Source organism: Galeopterus variegatus, unplaced genomic scaffold, assembly GCF_000696425.1.
Source record: "Galeopterus variegatus unplaced genomic scaffold, G_variegatus-3.0.2 Scaffold426, whole genome shotgun sequence".
In the NCBI taxonomy this organism is placed as follows: domain Eukaryota; kingdom Metazoa; phylum Chordata; class Mammalia; order Dermoptera; family Cynocephalidae; genus Galeopterus; species Galeopterus variegatus.
Genome location: NW_007726537.1, coordinates 563,137 through 581,377, shown reverse-complemented (window position 1 = coordinate 581,377; position 18,241 = coordinate 563,137). Strand labels below are relative to the sequence as shown.

Sequence of the window (18,241 nt, the reverse complement as noted above, 5' to 3'; positions counted from 1 at the left end):
AGGACAAGAGGGGGAAGTCTGGGTGCAGAGGATGAACAAGGTGACCTTGGAGAGGGCTTGCTGACTCTGGACACTGGATTGCTCTAATTTGCTTTGCCTCCTCTGGGTCTCAGTTTCCCCATCTGCCCCATGGTTCTTCCAGCCCCCAGCCTGGGCCCTGCCTCACCTGGCTGAGTTCAGCAATTTGTCCGTGTCCTCCTCATCATCATCCTCGTCCCCGCCTGGGGCCTGGGGTCCATCTTCATGAAATCCATTGGGCACAGCCGTGAGAGACAGGCAGCTCAGGACGTTCTCTGAGCGGCTGCTGGAGATGGAGCACCGCAGGGGACTGCCCAGCTCCCCATCACCACCAGCTGCCCCCATGTCGCCCTCAGACCCCATGTCCCCAATGCCCAACCCAGCCCCTGGCTCAGGGCTATCATGGGCCCTCTGCTGGATGAGGGGAGTGAGAGGGGCTTCAAAGCTGACACAGCTGTCGCTCTCGTCTGTGAGGCTCAGAACATCTAGGGAATCGAGGCTACTGTACTGCATGCCCCGCAACAGCTCTGACTCCAGAATCTTCTCAAATGTGGTGCTGAAGCCATCCCGCACATCCAGGTCCCCAGGGCCATCCAGCCTGTGGGATGCAAGGAGCCAGTCACCATCCTGCCAAGGTGTTCTGCATAGAGGCATTGGTGACTGCCCCAAACTGTGTCTGGGAGCTCGCTGGGGGCAGAGAACAGGCATGGATTGTGTCCTGTTTACTTAATCCTTCAGCCAGTACCTACACTAGGTGCAAATGTTGGGCTGGGTACTGGGAAGGCAACAGTGAAAAGGACAGATATGTTCCCCACATCCCAGGGCCTGACCAGGGCCTGGTCCACAATAGGTATCAAATATTTGTCCACATGAATGAATGTGAGGCCTTTTCCCACAGCCTGGCCCAGGAGCTGCTCCCTCCGGAGCTCCCAGAAGGACATCTCCCTATCACAGCTAGCATCATACTGGTCATAATTTGCTGTCCCCACAGCCTGGGAGGATCTTAGCTCAGCCCACCATACCCCAGCTTTAACATCCCCTCCTCAGAGAGACTGAGGGAGGCAGTCTCCCCATTACTCTCTATCCGGGGTATCTCTTCATTTCCTCCTTAATCCTTTGAGCATGTCATATTCTGTCTGTTCCCCAGCACTGCCCCCAGAACAAAGGCTTCCTGAGACCAAGCATATGCTTGCCAGCCCCGTGGCCCCACCTCCCAAGCCCTGTGCTGCCCCGAGAGAGGCCCGTGCACCCTGCACCGGCTGTTCTCTCTGCCCAGAGTGCTCTTCCCCCAAACTGCAGCCCTCCCTCCTCATCGCATTCTCAGTGAGGCCTGCCCTTGCCACCCTGTCTATGACTGTGACCTGCCCCCCAAACTCTCCAGCCCCTTTTTTCTACTGTGTTTTTTCCAAAGCACTTATCCACTCCCAACCTACTATATAATTATTTATTATTTTTATTGTTTATTGTCTGTCTCTCCACTGGACCATAAGCTCCATGAAGGCAGGGATTTTTGTGTGTTTTGTTCATTGGGTATGTCAGCACCTGGAGTCAAGAGCATCACACAGTGAACTGAGGCCTCATGAGAAGATTCTTATCTACTGGGGAGATGCGCAGGCAACAGGGAAGGAAGGGGATCGAGGAAAATCAAGACCAAGAGAGGGGGACAAGAAAAAAAGAGAGATACAGAGAACATGAGAGAGGTAAAGAAAGAGCAAGAAAGACAAAGATAAAGGGAGACAGATACAGAGAGGTAGCAAGAGGAAGAGACGCAGACGAAGCACGAAGCAGGCTGAGCCCGGGCCATTTCAGATCAATCAAGGCCCATCTTTTGCAAACAAGTGCATCCCTCCCTCCATGTTGGCCTCTCCCTGAGGATCTGGCTGTGTCCCACTTCTTCCCCAGTCCCTGCTGCCTAGCAGAAACTGAGCTGCATTTGGAGGACTAGGAAGTGTCCCTTCCCCTCTAACACCTCCTTGGACTCCCAGTGCCTAAGATTCTGTCCCAGTGTGCTTCCTGGAGACACATACTGATCTGCAAGACAAAGAACTGAAGCCACAGCCACCTCCCACCCCAGCCCCAGCAGGAGTTGAGACTGCAGCCCCCTTAGGCCCTCCTGCCAGTCTTCCTGGAGACACATACTGATCTGCAAGACAAAGAACTGAAGCCACAGCCACCTCCCACCCTAGCCCCAGCAGGAGTTGAGACTGCAGCCCCCTTAGGCCCTCCTGCCAGGGAACAAAGTGGGGAGGAGTGCAGAAATCTAAAAAGTGGCAGGATGTCTGGCAGGGGCTGGGGTGGAAGTTGCTTCCACTGACCTCCAGGAGGAGGGGAGGGGAGAGAAGGGTTGCTGCCCTGGCCTCCGGGGCAAATACCCAAATTCTGCGCAGCAAAGACAACTTTGCCAGGCCTGTGCTGGGTCCTAGAGACACCCAAACAAGACAGAGCCCTGCCCTTGGGGGGCCCTCAGTCCATCACCACAGCCAGAAATGATACCTCTATCCCCCACCCCCTCATGCAACTGAGCAGACCTGCGAGGTGGCCCTGACGGGCTCAAAGACCATCAGCCCAATCTCCAAACCTTTATCTGCCTCCACCTCCAGCCATCCCATACCACCTACCTACAAACAGTGTGCCCCAAGAAGCCCCAGGGCCCTGCCCCCACCCCACTGCCAGCCAGGTGGCCAGCCAAGGCCATGCCTGGATGGAAACTCTTATGGCCATGGCACACCTGGTACATACAGCCACCCAACCCCTTGTACTCACCTTCCTACCCACAAAGACCCAGAAACACTTCTCCCTACACGCCCCCATACACACCCAAATGTGCACCCATAAATGTACAGGCCAGGCACACACCAATGCCTCCACCCACAACCACACAGCCCCATACTCATGAACATGTTCCCTCATCCCTGTGCACACACCGATGCACAGGCCAGGCACACACACACACTCACACACTTCCCGCACACCTGCCTGCTCTGGCCAGGTCCTGCAGCTATGAACCTAGAACTTCTAAATGCTTTCTTTTCTCAGCCCACCCTGGGGCCTTCTAGACATTCCCCTGCCCCATCCTCACCCTCTTTGTCCAACTGGCACCCCCAAGACTCCAGGTCTCTTCACCTCCTGCTGAGGGTAATAGAAATGGAGCTATAGCTCCAATAAGTAGGAATGAAGTGAGATTCATGGTAGAACTTCCTGATAGCAACCTCAGGAGAGGGTAGCTGAGAGGGATTTTCCCACAAAGCCTGCTTTTGGTGTCAGTTGCAGGACTGGGAGATCCTCATCTCCAGGAAGCAGAGACAAGGACCAAATGACCTTTCACACTGAGGCATTTTAAAAGGACTTGGAACTGTAATGGCCAGCCTGGGATAGAAGGAGTAAGGCCCTCCCACACCACATAGACACAGCTCATGATGGTTTGGGGACCCAAGGGCACAAAAAGCCTGCTGGCCTTTAAATTCCCTCTCATGTCTCTGTCCTCCCAAAACACCCAGACACGGCAAAACAGAGACATGAAATCCACATTTCATGTGTGAGAAAAACAAGAACCAGAGAGATTAAGTGGCTAAGCCCAGGCCACACAGCAATAGGGCAGCCAAATGTGAGCCCCCATTCTCAGACACCCACTTACCCCAGCTGAAGATCCTCTGGACAGAGGCTCCTGGAGGCATCGTCCCTCTCCGCCAGCCCGCCAGCCCTCCAGGCCCTGGACTCTGTTGAATCTTCCAGAATGTTCGAGTCTGGTCCCAGGACTAGGCCATTGATGAGGGAGAGGTCAAGGCTGAGGCTGTGGAGGGCCCTGTCCTTGTCTTTTGTGGGCTCCTCTGTGTCTGCCAGTGTGCCCCTCTTGTCATGCCCTGGGCTGCTGAGGCTGCTGTTCAGGCCCTCACTGGCTGCCATTCCATGATGGACCCCCGGCTCCTCCTCAGGCTCCAGGCTGGAGTCCCAGGTGGCCCCACATTCCTCAGGCAGTACAGATGGGAGCTTATCCTCATCCATGGCAGCCACTGCTCCTACCCTCTCCTGGCTGCTCCTGGGACTCTACAAGACCTGGCAAAAGATGGAGTAATGAAGGATTCAATCAAACAGAGCAGGGCTTGGGGGTCTGAAGCCCAGCAGAGCCAGCACCAGGCCAGCCTGCCTGAGGGCAGGAGGATGGCCAAGAGGCTCTCCTCAGGGCCCTTCCAGCTAGAGCCTGGGTTCAGATCATGGCCCTCTGACTGCCCTGTGCAGGCCAGCCACGCTCACCTCTCTCTGGACTCCAGCCAGCCCCTCGTGCCCCAGTCCTGCCTTCCCTGTTACCTCCTGTGTCTCTGTTGTGCCCTCTAGAGTTCACCAAAGCCCTCTGAGGAAGATCCAGTTGAGGAGGAACTGGGGAAGGATCCAGTACCTCTCCAGGTCCCCCTTCCAGTCCCACTGGTGACAAAACCCTAGGCTGACAGCAGCCCACTTGCCTCTTCCTTGTTCTCTCACCTGGGCTCCAGGAATTGGAGATGAGTGAATCTTTGTGGTTGATGGAGGGAACTGGGCTGGGGGCTGACTTTAAGGGAGGGTTGACAGGAGGCAAGGAAGTCAACAGAAGTGCAGCTTTATCAGAGCAGGGGCCAGAGAAGCCAAAGTGAAGCCTGAAGACAGCCATGGGAGGCCCAGCGTGAGGCGCTGTCCAGGGTGCTGGGCGGGTGGGGAGCCACCTGGGAGCCTCAGGGAGAGCTTAGGCTGCCTTTGCAGCGCCCAGTGCCCAAAGCCCTGGCTTCCTATGAGGAAGAAAGAGGGGGCCTGGGGTTCCCCTCCACACCCGGGTCCCCACCGGAGCTCATCCAGCCTCGAGGAGTGACTCATGGGGAGGCTGCCAGGGCACTCTGAGGAGAGCACTGAAGGGGAGTCAGGCCCTGCTCTGTCCAATTCACCGTGTGACCTCATGTGGGTCCAGATCAGGTCTGCTCACTGCCTTGCCCAGGCCAGCCCCACTCTCCTCTGCCTTGCTCTGGGTCTGTTTCTTTTCTGCAAAATGAGAAGACCCACCTTACCCACCATCTCCACTCCCACCCCCACTTAAAATGGATCAGGATCAGCCCACATTTCCCAGAGGCTTCCTGCCCAACTTAATTCCAGCTGGGGAGGGCAAATGTAATGTGTAAGGAGCTGTGCTCTGGCTCTCCCCTCCCCCTCTCTGCCCCTGGTCCTGCCTAGACTAGCTTATCCCCACCCCCCACCCCCAATGACCTCTGCCAGTAGGGACAAAGATCAGCCCCTCCAAACACTGGAGAGATGCAGAGATGCAGGAACCCGGGGCTTTTCTTCCAGTTCTGGCTGGGCCACTTCCTTCCTACCCTCTTTGGGCTTTTGCTACTCCAAGCACCCCTACTCTCCTCCAGCGAAGGGATGCTGGGGGTTCAGGAGAGGCTGGAGGAGGAGAGGAATGGGCCAGCCTTCTGCTGCAGCAGAATGAGCTGCATGTACAGCAACAGGGATGTACGTAAGACCCAGACTTCCTATACTTGCCTGGTCATAAGCATCACCTGAGGGACTTGTTAAAACACAGATCACCGGGCCCTACCCCAGAAATCCTGAACCCAAACCTACAGGGAAGGGATATGGTAATCTGTATTCCTATAATGAGGCAAGTGTGGGAAACACTGATTTACACTCCAGGAGGAAATTCTCACTTAGAGAAGATGAGCCCAGAGAGGAAGGTGGGTATACCTCTCTGGGGACTCTGACCCAAACCTACAGGGAAGGGATATGGTAATCTGTATTCCTATAATGAGGCAAGTGTGGGAAAAACTGATTTACACTCCAGGAGGAAATTCTCACTTAGAGAAGATGACCCAGAGAGGAAGGTGGGTATACCTCTCTGGGGACTCTGGGACCTTGAGAGAAGCTCAGCCACCACAGACCAGCTAAAATTCATTTCACCCTGGGTTTTCTTTTTTTTTTTGTCTTTTTTCGTGATCGTGACCGGCAATGGATCGCAACCCTCAGTGTCGCGCCCGTACCGGACCAGGACCAGCAAGGGGATTGCAACCCTCGGTGTTGCGCACGCACCTCGCTCAGCCAGTGAGCGGCCAGTCTGTACGTGGGATCCGAACCCTCGGCGGGAGCACCCCAAGCAGCACACTGTAGCAGTGCGCCACCGGGCCGGCCCTCACCCTGGGTTTTCAAACATGGAGTGGATGAGAGACAGCAGGACAGACAGATTTGGGGTCCAGCCCACCCACCCTGATTGCCACCTCTTACAGTTTTGACTACTACATGACAGTAAAATTTTACTTAAAAAAAAAAAAGCACATAGATTTAAAAAAAAAAAAAACAACTAAAGAGCCAGGCTCTAGAATATCTGGGCCCTGATCCTAGGACATCTGGGACCCCTGGGGGTTCAACACTGGGTCAAGGATTCTTTCTGGTCTGCCCTAAATCCTTGCTGCTGCCGTTGCTATTTCAATCTGTTCCCTCCAGTTGTGTACTCAGAAGAGGAAGAACAGGTCACTTCCTCAACTGAGACTTCTTGGTGGGAGGAGGTGGGAGGACACATTTTAAGAGGAGAAAGCAGAGAGAGTGGAGCATTTTGGCCCTCTGCCTGAGTTCTAGTCCTCTGGCCTGCTTTCTAGTGCAGGGGCCTGGATAAGCATTGGCTCTGGGGCACAGGGTTTCCACTCAACTCCACCAGGATGCTTTGGCTCACACACTCACACACAAAGGCTGAGGCTGGCAGAGTGGGGTGTGCCCCCTTTGGTCAGGGCTCTGCCTGAGCCCCCAGTGAAGCTTGAGATTTGAGAGTATAGGTAGTTTCACTTGATGCTCAGTCTACACCAGCCCCAACGTCAGGGTTGTGGATAAATCAGGACCTCTCGAAAGACCCCTACATCACCCCTCAACTTCCAGCAGCTGCCTCAGGCTAGCTCCAGCCCTACCTGCCCTACCATATCCTCCCGCAGCTGAGAGTGGGATGGAGGTTCTGCCAACACTGGGCACTAGGCCGTGTCCTTGGTTTCTGGGGGTGGGTAGACAAGGGGTAGCATTGAACTCTACTCTGGGCAGGGGGCCCAGAGTCCCTGCCTGGGCTGAGGGCCAGCTGAGCCCAGAAATAGCTGAGCCAGGACCCCCGCCTTGCTGGGCCCAAGGAGGGGGACATAGAGGGGAGACTTCAGGACAGAGGTGTAAAGCAATGGCCCAAGTCCTCACTCTGAACCACTATGTGCACTGGGACTCCTAACTGCACCCTCTGGCCTTTGTGAACCCATCTGCAGAATGGGCCATCACCTCTGTTCTCCTCCCTCCAGGGCCAGTGGGAGAACTTATCCCCATGAATGCAAAGACAGCTGAGATAAAAGGAAGAGCCAGCTCACTACAGAGGTCAAGGATGAAAGGCAGCTATACTCCACTCCTTCCACCACCAAATTTGACAAATGGGGAGAGTGAGGCACAGAACTCAGAAAGGCTTTGCCTGAGGTCACATAGTGAGTAGCTGCCTCTAGAATCTAGGAGTAGCTTCCCTCTTCAGCCATATGGGTAGAGATGCAGAATTAGCCCCCAGTTTCCCAGCCCCCCACCAGACCCTCCCATGAGATCAAGGACCCAAATTCTCAAACAGGAGAATCAACCCAAAGCAGTGACCCTGCCCACCTCCAGCCCCGCTGGCAGAGCAGGGGAGTGGGGAGCAGCTGGACCACCAGGCACCCATCCCAAGGAGATGCCTGCAAATGACAGACTGGCAATGGCCAAGATCCCCCGCAGAATCTCTCAGCCTGATCCAGGCACCTCTCCAGGCAGGGGCTCCTACTATCCACAGCCCTTGGGATGGCCTTGGGCTCAGCTGCCTCTTTTTCAACACCAGCCAAGATGGGGACCATGATGAAGTGAAACCCTGGCTGAGCCACAACTGACTGCTGAGCCAAACACTTTCTGGGTCTCGGCTGCTCCTAGGACAACCCCATCTCTCTCCCCACTCTCCCCTTGGCAGCTGGAGTGAGCTGTGAAAGCATCACATCCTTCCCTCACTCCTAACCCTCTAGAATCCCATCTCCCCAGCATGGCCTAAAAAGTCCCTGTCTGAGCTGTTTCTGCTGCCCTCTCCCCACCCCCCTCCCTCCCACCGCTCATCAGTCACACTGGCCTTCTTTCTGCTCCCTGAGCTCATTCCCACCTCAGGGCCTTTGCACCAGCTGTACCCTTGGCCTAGAAAGCTTTTTCCCTATATCTTTAAATGGCTGCCTCTTCTGCATTCAGGGCTCAACTCCAATGCTGCCTCCTCAGAGAGGCCCTCTCTGACCACAGGCACTCTATCATGTTCCTCCAAGGAGCATCACAGCACTAAGCAGAACTGGAACTCCCTTTTCTATCTGTTTACTTATTTCCTGCCCATCTCCCTGACTAGGATATACATTCCATGAGGGTGGGGACTGTCATGTTCATGGCTTTCTCCCCAGACCCTAGCACAATGCCTGGCATGCAGTGAGCACTTTTAAATATTTGTTGAATGAATGACCTAGGGATTATCATCATCCCTATTTTTGGCAGAGACTAAGAGAGGTTGAGAAACATGCCTAGGATCACAAAGCTGGAAAGCAGCAAGGCTGAGACTCTGTCTAGAACACTATAGACTGTTGTAGGGATAATCTTACAGTGCTGGGATCAAAACCAAGGACTGTGGGAAACCCAAGCTCAGGCTGGGGGAGGGGGAGCCTAGCCAGGAGGGCTCCAGGAGACAGCATGCTCCATAAGGCATGAGGTGAGTGCCTGGGTGCAGACCCCTGTGTGTGTCTGTGAGCAAGCATACGGGCAGGCATTTGTGGTTGCATACACACACACTCAGACACACGCAAACACACACAGAGGGAGCTGGGCAGCCACTCATGAGGCAATCCCTCTGGGTGGTGAGGTAAGGATGAGGAGCCTGCAGTCTGAGGAGCAAGGTTAAGGGCATCCAGACCTACATTACTGGGCATCCATGATCAAAGCCATTCTACTTTGAGAGAAGCCAGGGACAGAGAGGGGATAACCCAGAGCTTCAGGCTGGGGTAAAGAGTGTAGAAGACTGGCACCTACACTGACCACAGTCACACACAGTGGCAGCAGAGAGCTGGTAGGTATGGGAGGTAATGGGGAGTACAGGCCCACTTGGTAGAAATGAGGCACAGAGGCAGAGCTAGGCTGGGGGGCCCATGGGTAGTGCTAAGCACTACCCATGACAGGCAAAATCTCAGCTGTGGGATGTCCAAGGATACTTAGAGCCCAGCAGGGTATGTAGAAGGGACTGGGATCAAAGAAAATTGTTCTGGAATGTCAGTGCGGAGTCAAGGCAGGACCACAGTTGTCCCAGGGAGTGGGGCTGGGAGCCAGGAAATTCAGGTTTTGCCTCCAGTGTATTAGGGGAGTTTGGGCAAACAACACCTTTCTGGCCTCATTTCCCCATCTGCATCAGACATTCCCACCCATTTCCAAGTCTTTGAGCATTTCCAGGTCTACCTATTTCCAAGTCTTGGACCTCTTTGAGTATCTGATAGAGCTGTGGACCCCACCCCAGACAGACTCTCACATATGTGCACAACATTTTCAGTATATTTTGGGAGGCCCACGGACTCCTAAAGCCCTTCAATAGGCCCTGGACATGAGCCCCAAACTGGACAATCAATCCCCAAGGACCTTTTACCTCTAACACTAGACACTTGGAGAGACACTCCACCAGGGCTACTTGGCAAAGAAAGCTGGAAACATGTCATTCTTGGGCCTATTCTCTATTCTCTGGACCTAACGGGATCTTTCGCTCACCCAGACCTTAGCACATGGGCTGGGACCATCACACACACACACACACACACACACAAACAAACAGTGCACACACATGGACACTTAAGATGATCAATGGATCTTTCGCTCACCCAGACCTTAGCACATGGGCTGGGACCATCACACACACACACACACAAACAAACAGTGCACACACATGGACACTTAAGATGATCAACGCAAACAGCTGGCTTGGAGGAAGTACTCGGAACAGACCTGACGAGCTGTGCCCACACCACCAACTGGGCACTCCAGGGCTCCACAGGAACCTGCTGGGCCAGTGACAGCATGGGCAACAGGAAGCTGCCAGGGAGACTCCTTTGTTGGGTCCCCGGGTCACACACCATGCTCCCCCGCAGCCTCAGCTAGCCATGGGGCCTGGAGGTCAGGACCTTCCCATTGTCCTAGAGCTCCTGACACCCTTCCTAGGCCCAGGTCAGCCTGGGCATGTGCCTCATCAACATCCCAACTGCCCAAGACAGGGAAGTGGCCAGGATAATATGGAGGGGATATCCACCCAGGAGCCTCAGGAACTTCCCCAATTCCACACCTCAGAGTGACCCTAAACCCTCCTGATCCACTTGGTCTTCCTAGCTTAGACCACCCTGTGCAACAAGTGCCTCAGACTGGGACAGTCCAGAATAGGGGGTCAGCACCCTAACTGCACAGTCAGAGGGCCTAGCTTCAAATCCCAGCTCTGCCACAAGCTGTGTTACTTCAGGAAAGTTGCCCATCTCCCTGAGACTCAGTGTCCTCTTCCACAAAATGGGAGGTGCTAACAGTACCTGCCTCGAAGGGCTGCGGTGAGAACTAAAGGAGTGGTGTGCTCAGGGAAGGTCAGCGCCCACTGCCTTCTAGAACCTTCTCATATCTTCAGAGGAGCCAGCCAGCTCTCCCCCCAAGGGTGGGATGTCCAGAAGAACAGCACATAGCACAAGCCATTCAGTGGGCGCCCCATAGACATTTGTCTTTGGCAGCTGTTGGAGCAGGTTCTGAGGCAGAAGCTTCAGAGACCCAGCCTGAGGCTGCAGGCAGATGAAACACTCCTGTGAGGCCAGGAGGATGGGCCAGAGAGGGCACCCCACCTTTCCTGAGGTAGGTAAGGATCCCACCCAAGGCCAGGCTCACTCTTATCTTTCCATTTCAAGACACAAGAGCCACACCAGTTGTGGGGCAAGGGCCAGGAACCTGGGCCTCCCTTAAAAGGTGCCCATCCCCTTCAGGTAGTGCCAATTTGGGGTTATCAGCAAGACCGGCACCACCTACTTTCCTTCTCTCAGTTTGGCTGCCAGGGAACTAGCCTTTGCTTTGAGTTGCGGGGGATCTGGAAGGCCTCCCGTTTCTCATGGTTGGGCCGGCAGAGGTCTCCAGGACTGGGTACACATTTGTATCTCATCTGCATGTGCCTCACAGCTTTCTAGGACTCTAGGGGCCCCTGGGCCTGCTCCTTGACATCTCCCAGCTTGCTTCTCTCCCCACCCCATCCCCAAACCAACTGGCACCCTCATTTGCTTAACATTTGTATACATCTGCATGCTAGTTTGGAGAACCCTTAACACTAATGAAATACACAATATCTGCTGTCAAATCCCAAATCATGTTTATAGCTGGTGACTCTACCCCCAGCTGACTTCCCTACAGAGTGAATCCTCTGTTATCTGGAACCACAAAGGACTAGGCTGTCCTGGTTAAAGGAGTGCATAGGTAGACTGACCACAGCTCTGCCCTCCTTGAACTTCAGAGGGCACCTGGACTCACCCTGCTTTTGGAGCCCATCTTTGGCCCATGGGCCTGTGGGTTGAGAGTTGAATCCTGAGAGCTAACGTGAACTGACCAAGAGCAAGTCCTGCAAGTCCTTCCAAACATCTCTGCCTTGGCTAAATTGGCTAAATGCCTGGGTAGGAACAGACCAGAGAGAGCCAAGCTGGTCCACAGGCCTCAGTTTCTGAGCAGTTTCCCTCCCAGTCTGCCTCAACAGACGAGAGATGAATGAAGAAATTTCATCCTCCCTTCTTTCTGCCCAGTTTTCACATTCCCTGTACTCTCTAGATCCTCACATTCCCTAGCCATGCCCCTACCCCAGAAAACCCCTCTCCTTCTCTGCATCCTCCCCTGTGACATTCCTCCCCACCCCTCTCTCCAAACTCTTCATTATGCAGCTCCTCTTAACCCCTCCCTTGCCAAGTTCTCCCCTTTCCCTCTCTCCCTCCTCTTCCTCGGTATTCTCCTGTCTCTGCTCAGGGTCTGACAAAGGTTGTGGCCTCCTTTACGACAATATAAGAGACTGCGGTATGAAGTAAGGTGACAAAGGGGCTGTGGTGGCCATTCCACTATTGCTGCCTCTCTTACCATGGCCCACCGAGGGAGATCTAGGCACTGGTAAAGGCTCACCCCTGATGGGCAGTCTGGGGGGTGAGAGAGAAAGAAGGGAGTCAAGAACTACATGAATGTTCACACCTTGAGCAACTAGAAGGATTGAGTTGCTACTCCTGAGATGGGGATGACTGGGTGGAGCAAGTTTAGCGAGGAAGATCAGGAGCTAAATTTTGGACACGTTGAGTTTGTGGTATTTATTAGACATGAAAGTAGAGATGTTAAGAAGGCTATTGGAGCTCAGGAGAGAGGTTGAGACTTGAGATTTAAATTTGGGGGCTGGAAGCTTATAGTTGGTACTTGCAGCCACACATACTTTGCCAAGCAAGTATGAAGAAGCAAAATGAGGTAAAGGAGTTGGGGGTTCTGCAAGGGAGGGATTATCCTGACTTTTATAGGGGCAGCCACATAACAGCAAGATATCCGTGGATGAGACCAGTTTGGAGAAGTGTAGGTGGAGAGGAGCAGCCGAGCAAGGGCTGAGTCCTGGGGCACCCTGAGGTCAAGAGGTGGGATCAGGGAGAAGAGGAACTCCTGAGAAGGAGTGACGCAGGGGGTCGGAAGTACGCAGGAGAATGGGTGTCCTGGAAGTCAAGGAAGGCATTTCAAGGAGGAAGGAGACTCAATGTGTCCAGTGCTGCAGATGAGACCTGGCCATTGGGTGCAGCAACATGGAGGTTACTGGTGACCTGCAGAAGAGCGGTCAGTGAAGAGGAGGGCATGAAAGCCCAATCAGAGCGGAGTCGAGGGAGAGTGGGAGGGGAGGATGTGGCGACAGTGAGTCTGGACAACCCTTCTGGAGAGTTTAGCTGTAAAGGGGAGGAGAGAGATGCAGTGGTAGCTCGTTGGAGAAGATAAGAAAACAAGCTTTTAAGATGGGAGAAACAACAGCAAGATATCTGTGGCTAGAACAATGTAGCAGAGAGGAGAAGCTAAGAACGCAGGAGGGGCATTTGCTGGGGCCATGTCCTCAAGCTGGCGCAGAGTGACAGGATCTAGAACACAGTAGGGGAATGGCCTTAACCAGGAGCTGGGACACTTCACCACAGCGACAGAAGGAAGACACAGCAGTGTGTGCAGATGCTGGTAGATGGGTGACTATAGTGCTGGGAGTCTGGGCAGTTCTTGCTTCTATTTTCTCAAAGGTTATCAGCTGAAGGGGGGATGGGAAAGGAGAAGCTGGGGTTGAGGATAGAAGTGAAAGTGTGAGATAGTCATTTAGCGTGGGGGAGGGGCAATGGGCTCAGGACCCATGGTGTGACTGCTGGGCAGCACTGAGGACCCACCAGAAGTTCACGGGCCAAACTTAAGGTGAGACCAGTCAGGACAGTGGTTTTTCTCAGCCTCATTCAGCTGCTCAGGTACAGGCATGGAGTAGGCCAGGTGTGCATTGAACCAGTGTTGGGGTTTTGCCAAGCAAGTATGAAGAAGCAAAATGAGGTGAGGGGTTGGAGGTCTGCAGGGGAGGGAGTACCCCGACATCTATAAGGGCAGCTGCCTTTGAGCTGGCCCCTGGTCCTGCTCAAGTCTGGAAGCCCTCCATTCAGAAGCAAAATGAGGTGAGGGGTTGGAGGTCTGCAGGGGAGGGAGTACCCCGACATCTATAAGAGCAGCTGCCTTTGAGCTGGCCCCTGGTCCTGCTCAAGTCTGGAAGCCCTCCATTCACTCTGTGGGGTGTGTGTGGCCTTCCCTCTGCCCTCACATCAAAATGAGCTTCTGAGAGGGTAGCCACAGGTGGCCACCAACAGCTGGAGAAATGAGCTTCCCACAATCCGTTCCTATGACCTGGAAAGCGCCTTGGATCTCACACACTCAGAACCGCATCCTCTCCACCATCCTTCCCACGCCATCGCTCAGCCCTTCCTGCCACTCAGCCCACCTCTAGTCAGACACCAGGGCTCATCTATTCTGCCCCCTACATCTCTCCTTACTCCAGCCCCTTGTCTCCATCCCTCATCCACCACACCCCAGTGCCAGCAGGGCCACCAGACCACACAACTCCATTCCCTCTGTGCACCACATGCAGCAGCCCCAAATCCAGTTCCCAGGCATCTTGTCTCTTTTCCACCATGCTGGCCCAGCCAATGCCTCTCCATCCTCCTCAGAGCACCTTTCCAGCACTCAGAAATGCCCCATCACTCCCCTCTTTACAACCCTCAGTGGCTCCCAGTGCCCTTTGGGAAAAGGCCATCTCTTCAGCCCCTTCAGACCAGCTGTGGTCTGGGCCTACCTCCCTGTCTTGCCCCCATCCCCTCCCCCTCACTCTGCCCCTCACTACTCTCTGCAGGCCTCGCCTCTCCCCCCACCAACAGCACCTGCCTGAGCTGAAGCCCACCCCACCGCACTGCATGTGGTGAGCTCCCCAACAGTGGCTGCTTGATCTCCACTCTCCAGTATCTGGTCTGAAGTAAGGGTCAGTTTTGGGGATCTGATGTGGTGGATGCAGCTTCTGAAGGTAGGGAAGGGGGAGGAACAAGATTGAAACAAAGGAACCCCTCAGCTAAGTGACCTAACTTAGCACCATATGTTATAGGACAAACATATAACATGTGCCTCCTGATGTGATGCACTGAGAAGGACATGACATCACCTATGGGATAGTCTTGCCCAAAAATGTTTAACCTGAATCTAATCATGAGCAAGCAGTAAGACAAATACAGAATGTGGGACATTCCACAAGACTTCAAAATTGGCAACGTCATAATAAAGCTTAAAAAAAAAAAGCAAGTGATTAAGCCAGACTAAAAGAGACCAAAGAGACATAATAACTACAATGTATGCACCTTGATCAAAAAAACAAACAAAAAAACTTAGCTACAAAGGACTTTGCTGGCACCACTAGAGAAATTTGAATATAGGCTACATATTAGTTTAAACTTCATTATTACTAAATGTCTCGGGTATGAAAATAGCATAGACATTTTGTAGAAAAAATACCCTTGTCTCAGGAAATACATGTGGCAGTACTTAGAGGTGAAGTGTTATGATGTCTGCAACTTACTTTCAAAAGGTTGAGAGAGAGAGGCAAATCTAGGTCTCTAGGTGAAGGGTATATAGGTGGGTGTTCATTGTACTATCTGGTTTGACAAGACAAAAAGTTAGGTGGGAGAAGGAAGACAGTGGAGAGAGACACTCCAAAGGGGAAAGCTCAGGGCTGAGCTTGTGGGGCAGAAGTCAGAGAAGAGGACAATCCACTGAGCAGCCCACACACCTGTGGCAAGCTGGACTATGGGCCTGCCCTGGGCTGGACACTGGAGTATCCTGGGCCAGGCAGGCTCAGCTCTGGAGTGGCTCAACATTTCAAGGGGCTAGACCCCAAGGAAGCAGACTCACCTGTGAGCAAAACCGCCAGCTTAAGGAGACAAAGGCCAGCTCAAAGGGAGACCAACAGGGCAGCCCTCAGTGGGGGCAGGGACATGGGCCCCTTCCCCCCCTCTGCTGAGCTGTGGCAAGGAGCCAGGTCTGGCCCCAGGCCCACCCCATCCCCCGAACACCCCTTGAGGGGTGACAGCCTGAGTACATCCTCCTGTGCGAGGAGCTGGACTCAATATGGAGCCCCAGACATAAGATGCCGCTCAAAACAGATTTTCCTGGAAAAGACCATCTGGCAAAGGAGGTCTAGAACATCATCTGTCTCGAGAGGCAGTGTCAATCTCCTGCAAGCTGACATCCGGAAGGGAAAGTCTTGATCCCACCTCCCTAGGAGATCTCAGCTTAGTGCCTCAGTTCCCCCAATGTCAGCCCTTTGTCCAGGTGGAGAGGCACTCACTCCCACCTAAATTGTATCTCCAGGGATGAAGAGGATGAAGTTGGGGACATAGGTCTGAGCATCAGACAGCTCTGACCAGGTGTAAATCTTGACCCTGGACACTTACTAACCAAGTGACTTTGAACAAGCAATTTCTCCTCCCCAGGCTTCAGTATTCTCCTCCACAAAATGGGAATAATAGTAGTGCCTCCCTCTAAAGGCTGTTAAGTGTATGATAATACTTAGCACAGTGGCAGTGTTCAAGATATGGAAGCTGAGCAAGGTAATGTCTCCCAGACCCTCTTTCTCTCCTGTCCACAGCAGGAAGTCACCCAGCTAGCTTTGCTCTCTCCCTTCAGGAAAGACTCTGGAAGGCAGTACTGTTCAGGACTGTTTGAGGAGCATGCACCCCATAGCTGTGAGACCAGGACAAGCAGCAAGAGGGAGACCTCTCCACCTGGCACAAAGTGCACCTGGGGCTACAGGGTACAAATCACCCAAGCATTGAGACTCCAACCCTGCAAGAGGCACTGGTGGGGGAGGCCTTCCAAGGATATCCCAGTCATCTCTCTACCTTTAGCTGGGCCACCACCTACCTATTAACCTCAAAGTGTGGGAATCCTCTGGGGGTTCTGGCCACACACTAGGGACCTGCCATGTTTCCACCAGAGCCAAACTTTGCAATAGCTGCCCTCAAAAGCCACTGGTATACTGAAGAAAAGAGGCTGTTGGGAAGGCAGGTCTCTCCTCCAGAGACGGGAGGTGGCAGGAGAGGGCAGCTGTCCTATTTTACTGGTTCAGAGATCCCAGGTCACAGAACTTGCAGCTTCCTTGAGAGGCAGGTTTCCTAACCTCCCAGGGGAAGGTGTCGAAGAATGACAGTACCTGCCCAGGGCTGGGGGTTGGGCTTGGAGGTGGTTCCAGTGCCCCTCACCCACTATCCTTCAAGGGGCCTGAGTAGCCACCATCAAGCAGCTCTTGTTTCCATGGTCTAGAAGAAGGAGATGGGGAACCCAGGAAAATCCAAATGCCTCTCCCCAGACCCAGGCTGCCTATTTGCCCTAGCCGAACCCTGAGCCCTCTCCCTGGTCCCCATCAAGCTCAGTCTGGCTTATCCTGAGACCAACAGGAGTCTTAGACCCTCTTCCATTGTGACTGGTGCTTGCCCCCAGTTCTCTTCCTGGACCCCCCTAGACAAAGGGGTGGGTTTGGGGCAGTGGCCCCCCGGGCCTGCGCAGAAACAATGCCCCCAGTTCTCATTCCAGGGAGCCTCCAGGTATTCCAGGGGCAGCAGGAGTCTGAATATCTCCTGCTAGGAGGTGGCCAGTTGGGCAGGGTGGTCCCCACATCTGGGCTCCCTGCCCCACCCAGACCCAGAAGCCCTCTCCAAGGACCCCTCCCTCCCTGCTGCTGCCACGGCCATTATGTGCCTCCTCAGCCTAGACAAAGGGGTGGGTTTGGGGCAGTGGCCCCCCGGGCCTGCGCAGAAACAATGCCCCCAGTTCTCATTCCAGGGAGCCTCCAGGTATTCCAGGGGCAGCAGGAGTCTGAATATCTCCTGCTAGGAGGTGGCCAGTTGGGCAGGGTGGTCCCCACATCTGGGCTCCCTGCCCCACCCAGACCCAGAAGCCCTCTCCAAGGACCCCTCCCTCCCTGCTGCTGCCACGGCCATTATGTGCCTCCTCAGCCTTAACGGCCGCCTGCCACGCCCCCATGTTAGCCCCTGCTCTAGCGGCAGAGCCGGGAGGCCTGGCCGCTAAGCCAGGCTGTCAAAGTTGGGAAACTGGAAACAGAAATAAATCCTCAAAGCTGCTCTGTGGTGAGGGTGGCTGCCGGCAGGCCACAGCACCCAACACCCCTACTCCCGGCCACCAAGATGCCACTGGCACCCCATCTGCACACACACACTCAGATTATACAAGAGGGGAGGGGGCTCAGGAGACAACTGGGCTGGCTGGCCTGACCCTCCCTGCAGGCGGGGCTGGGGCTCTCGGGAGGAGCCCCACTCCCCGGCCCAGACCCGGCCATCCCGGGCTTCCTCCCGCGGCCCCATCTCCATGACAACTGTATCCTTCGGATGCTCCAGCCGCCGCCGCGGAATTGATCTCGAAACGTAGCTTTGTTAGCAGACCCGAGCGGGCACAGAGGGCGGAGGGCGGCGCCCGCCACCCAGCATGCGTCCCTCTCCCCGCCACCCCCAGCACCCCCTCTCGGTCCCCAGGTTGACTCCAGAGGGGAGGGGCGGGGTCCCGGAGCACGCGAGCCCTGGGGACAAGGTGGCCCCGCGGCCCCACTCACCGCTCCTGGTCCCAG

The 18,241-nt window shown here is 54.5% G+C and overlaps 1 protein-coding gene across 2 annotated transcripts in view; it reads right to left on the bottom strand.

Annotated features, from left to right (window-relative positions):
- The window catches only part of PSD2 (pleckstrin and Sec7 domain containing 2), a 55,543-nt gene extending 37,304 nt beyond the window's left edge, over nucleotides 1-18,239 (bottom strand). Inside the window, exons 1-3 of one of the 2 annotated variants that reach the window (XM_008568630.1) lie at nucleotides 18,227-18,239; nucleotides 3,653-4,071; nucleotides 167-616 (exon numbers count right to left, since the gene is read on the bottom strand). In XM_008568630.1, coding sequence (XP_008566852.1) covers nucleotides 167-616; nucleotides 3,653-4,020 — 818 coding nt within the window. In that variant the 5' untranslated portion in view covers nucleotides 4,021-4,071; nucleotides 18,227-18,239. Of the gene's footprint in view, nucleotides 1-166; nucleotides 617-3,652; nucleotides 4,072-18,226 lie in introns of those variants that run through there. The other variant, XM_008568629.1, reaches the window with a different exon arrangement.
- Between the last annotated feature and the right edge of the window lie 2 nt (nucleotides 18,240-18,241).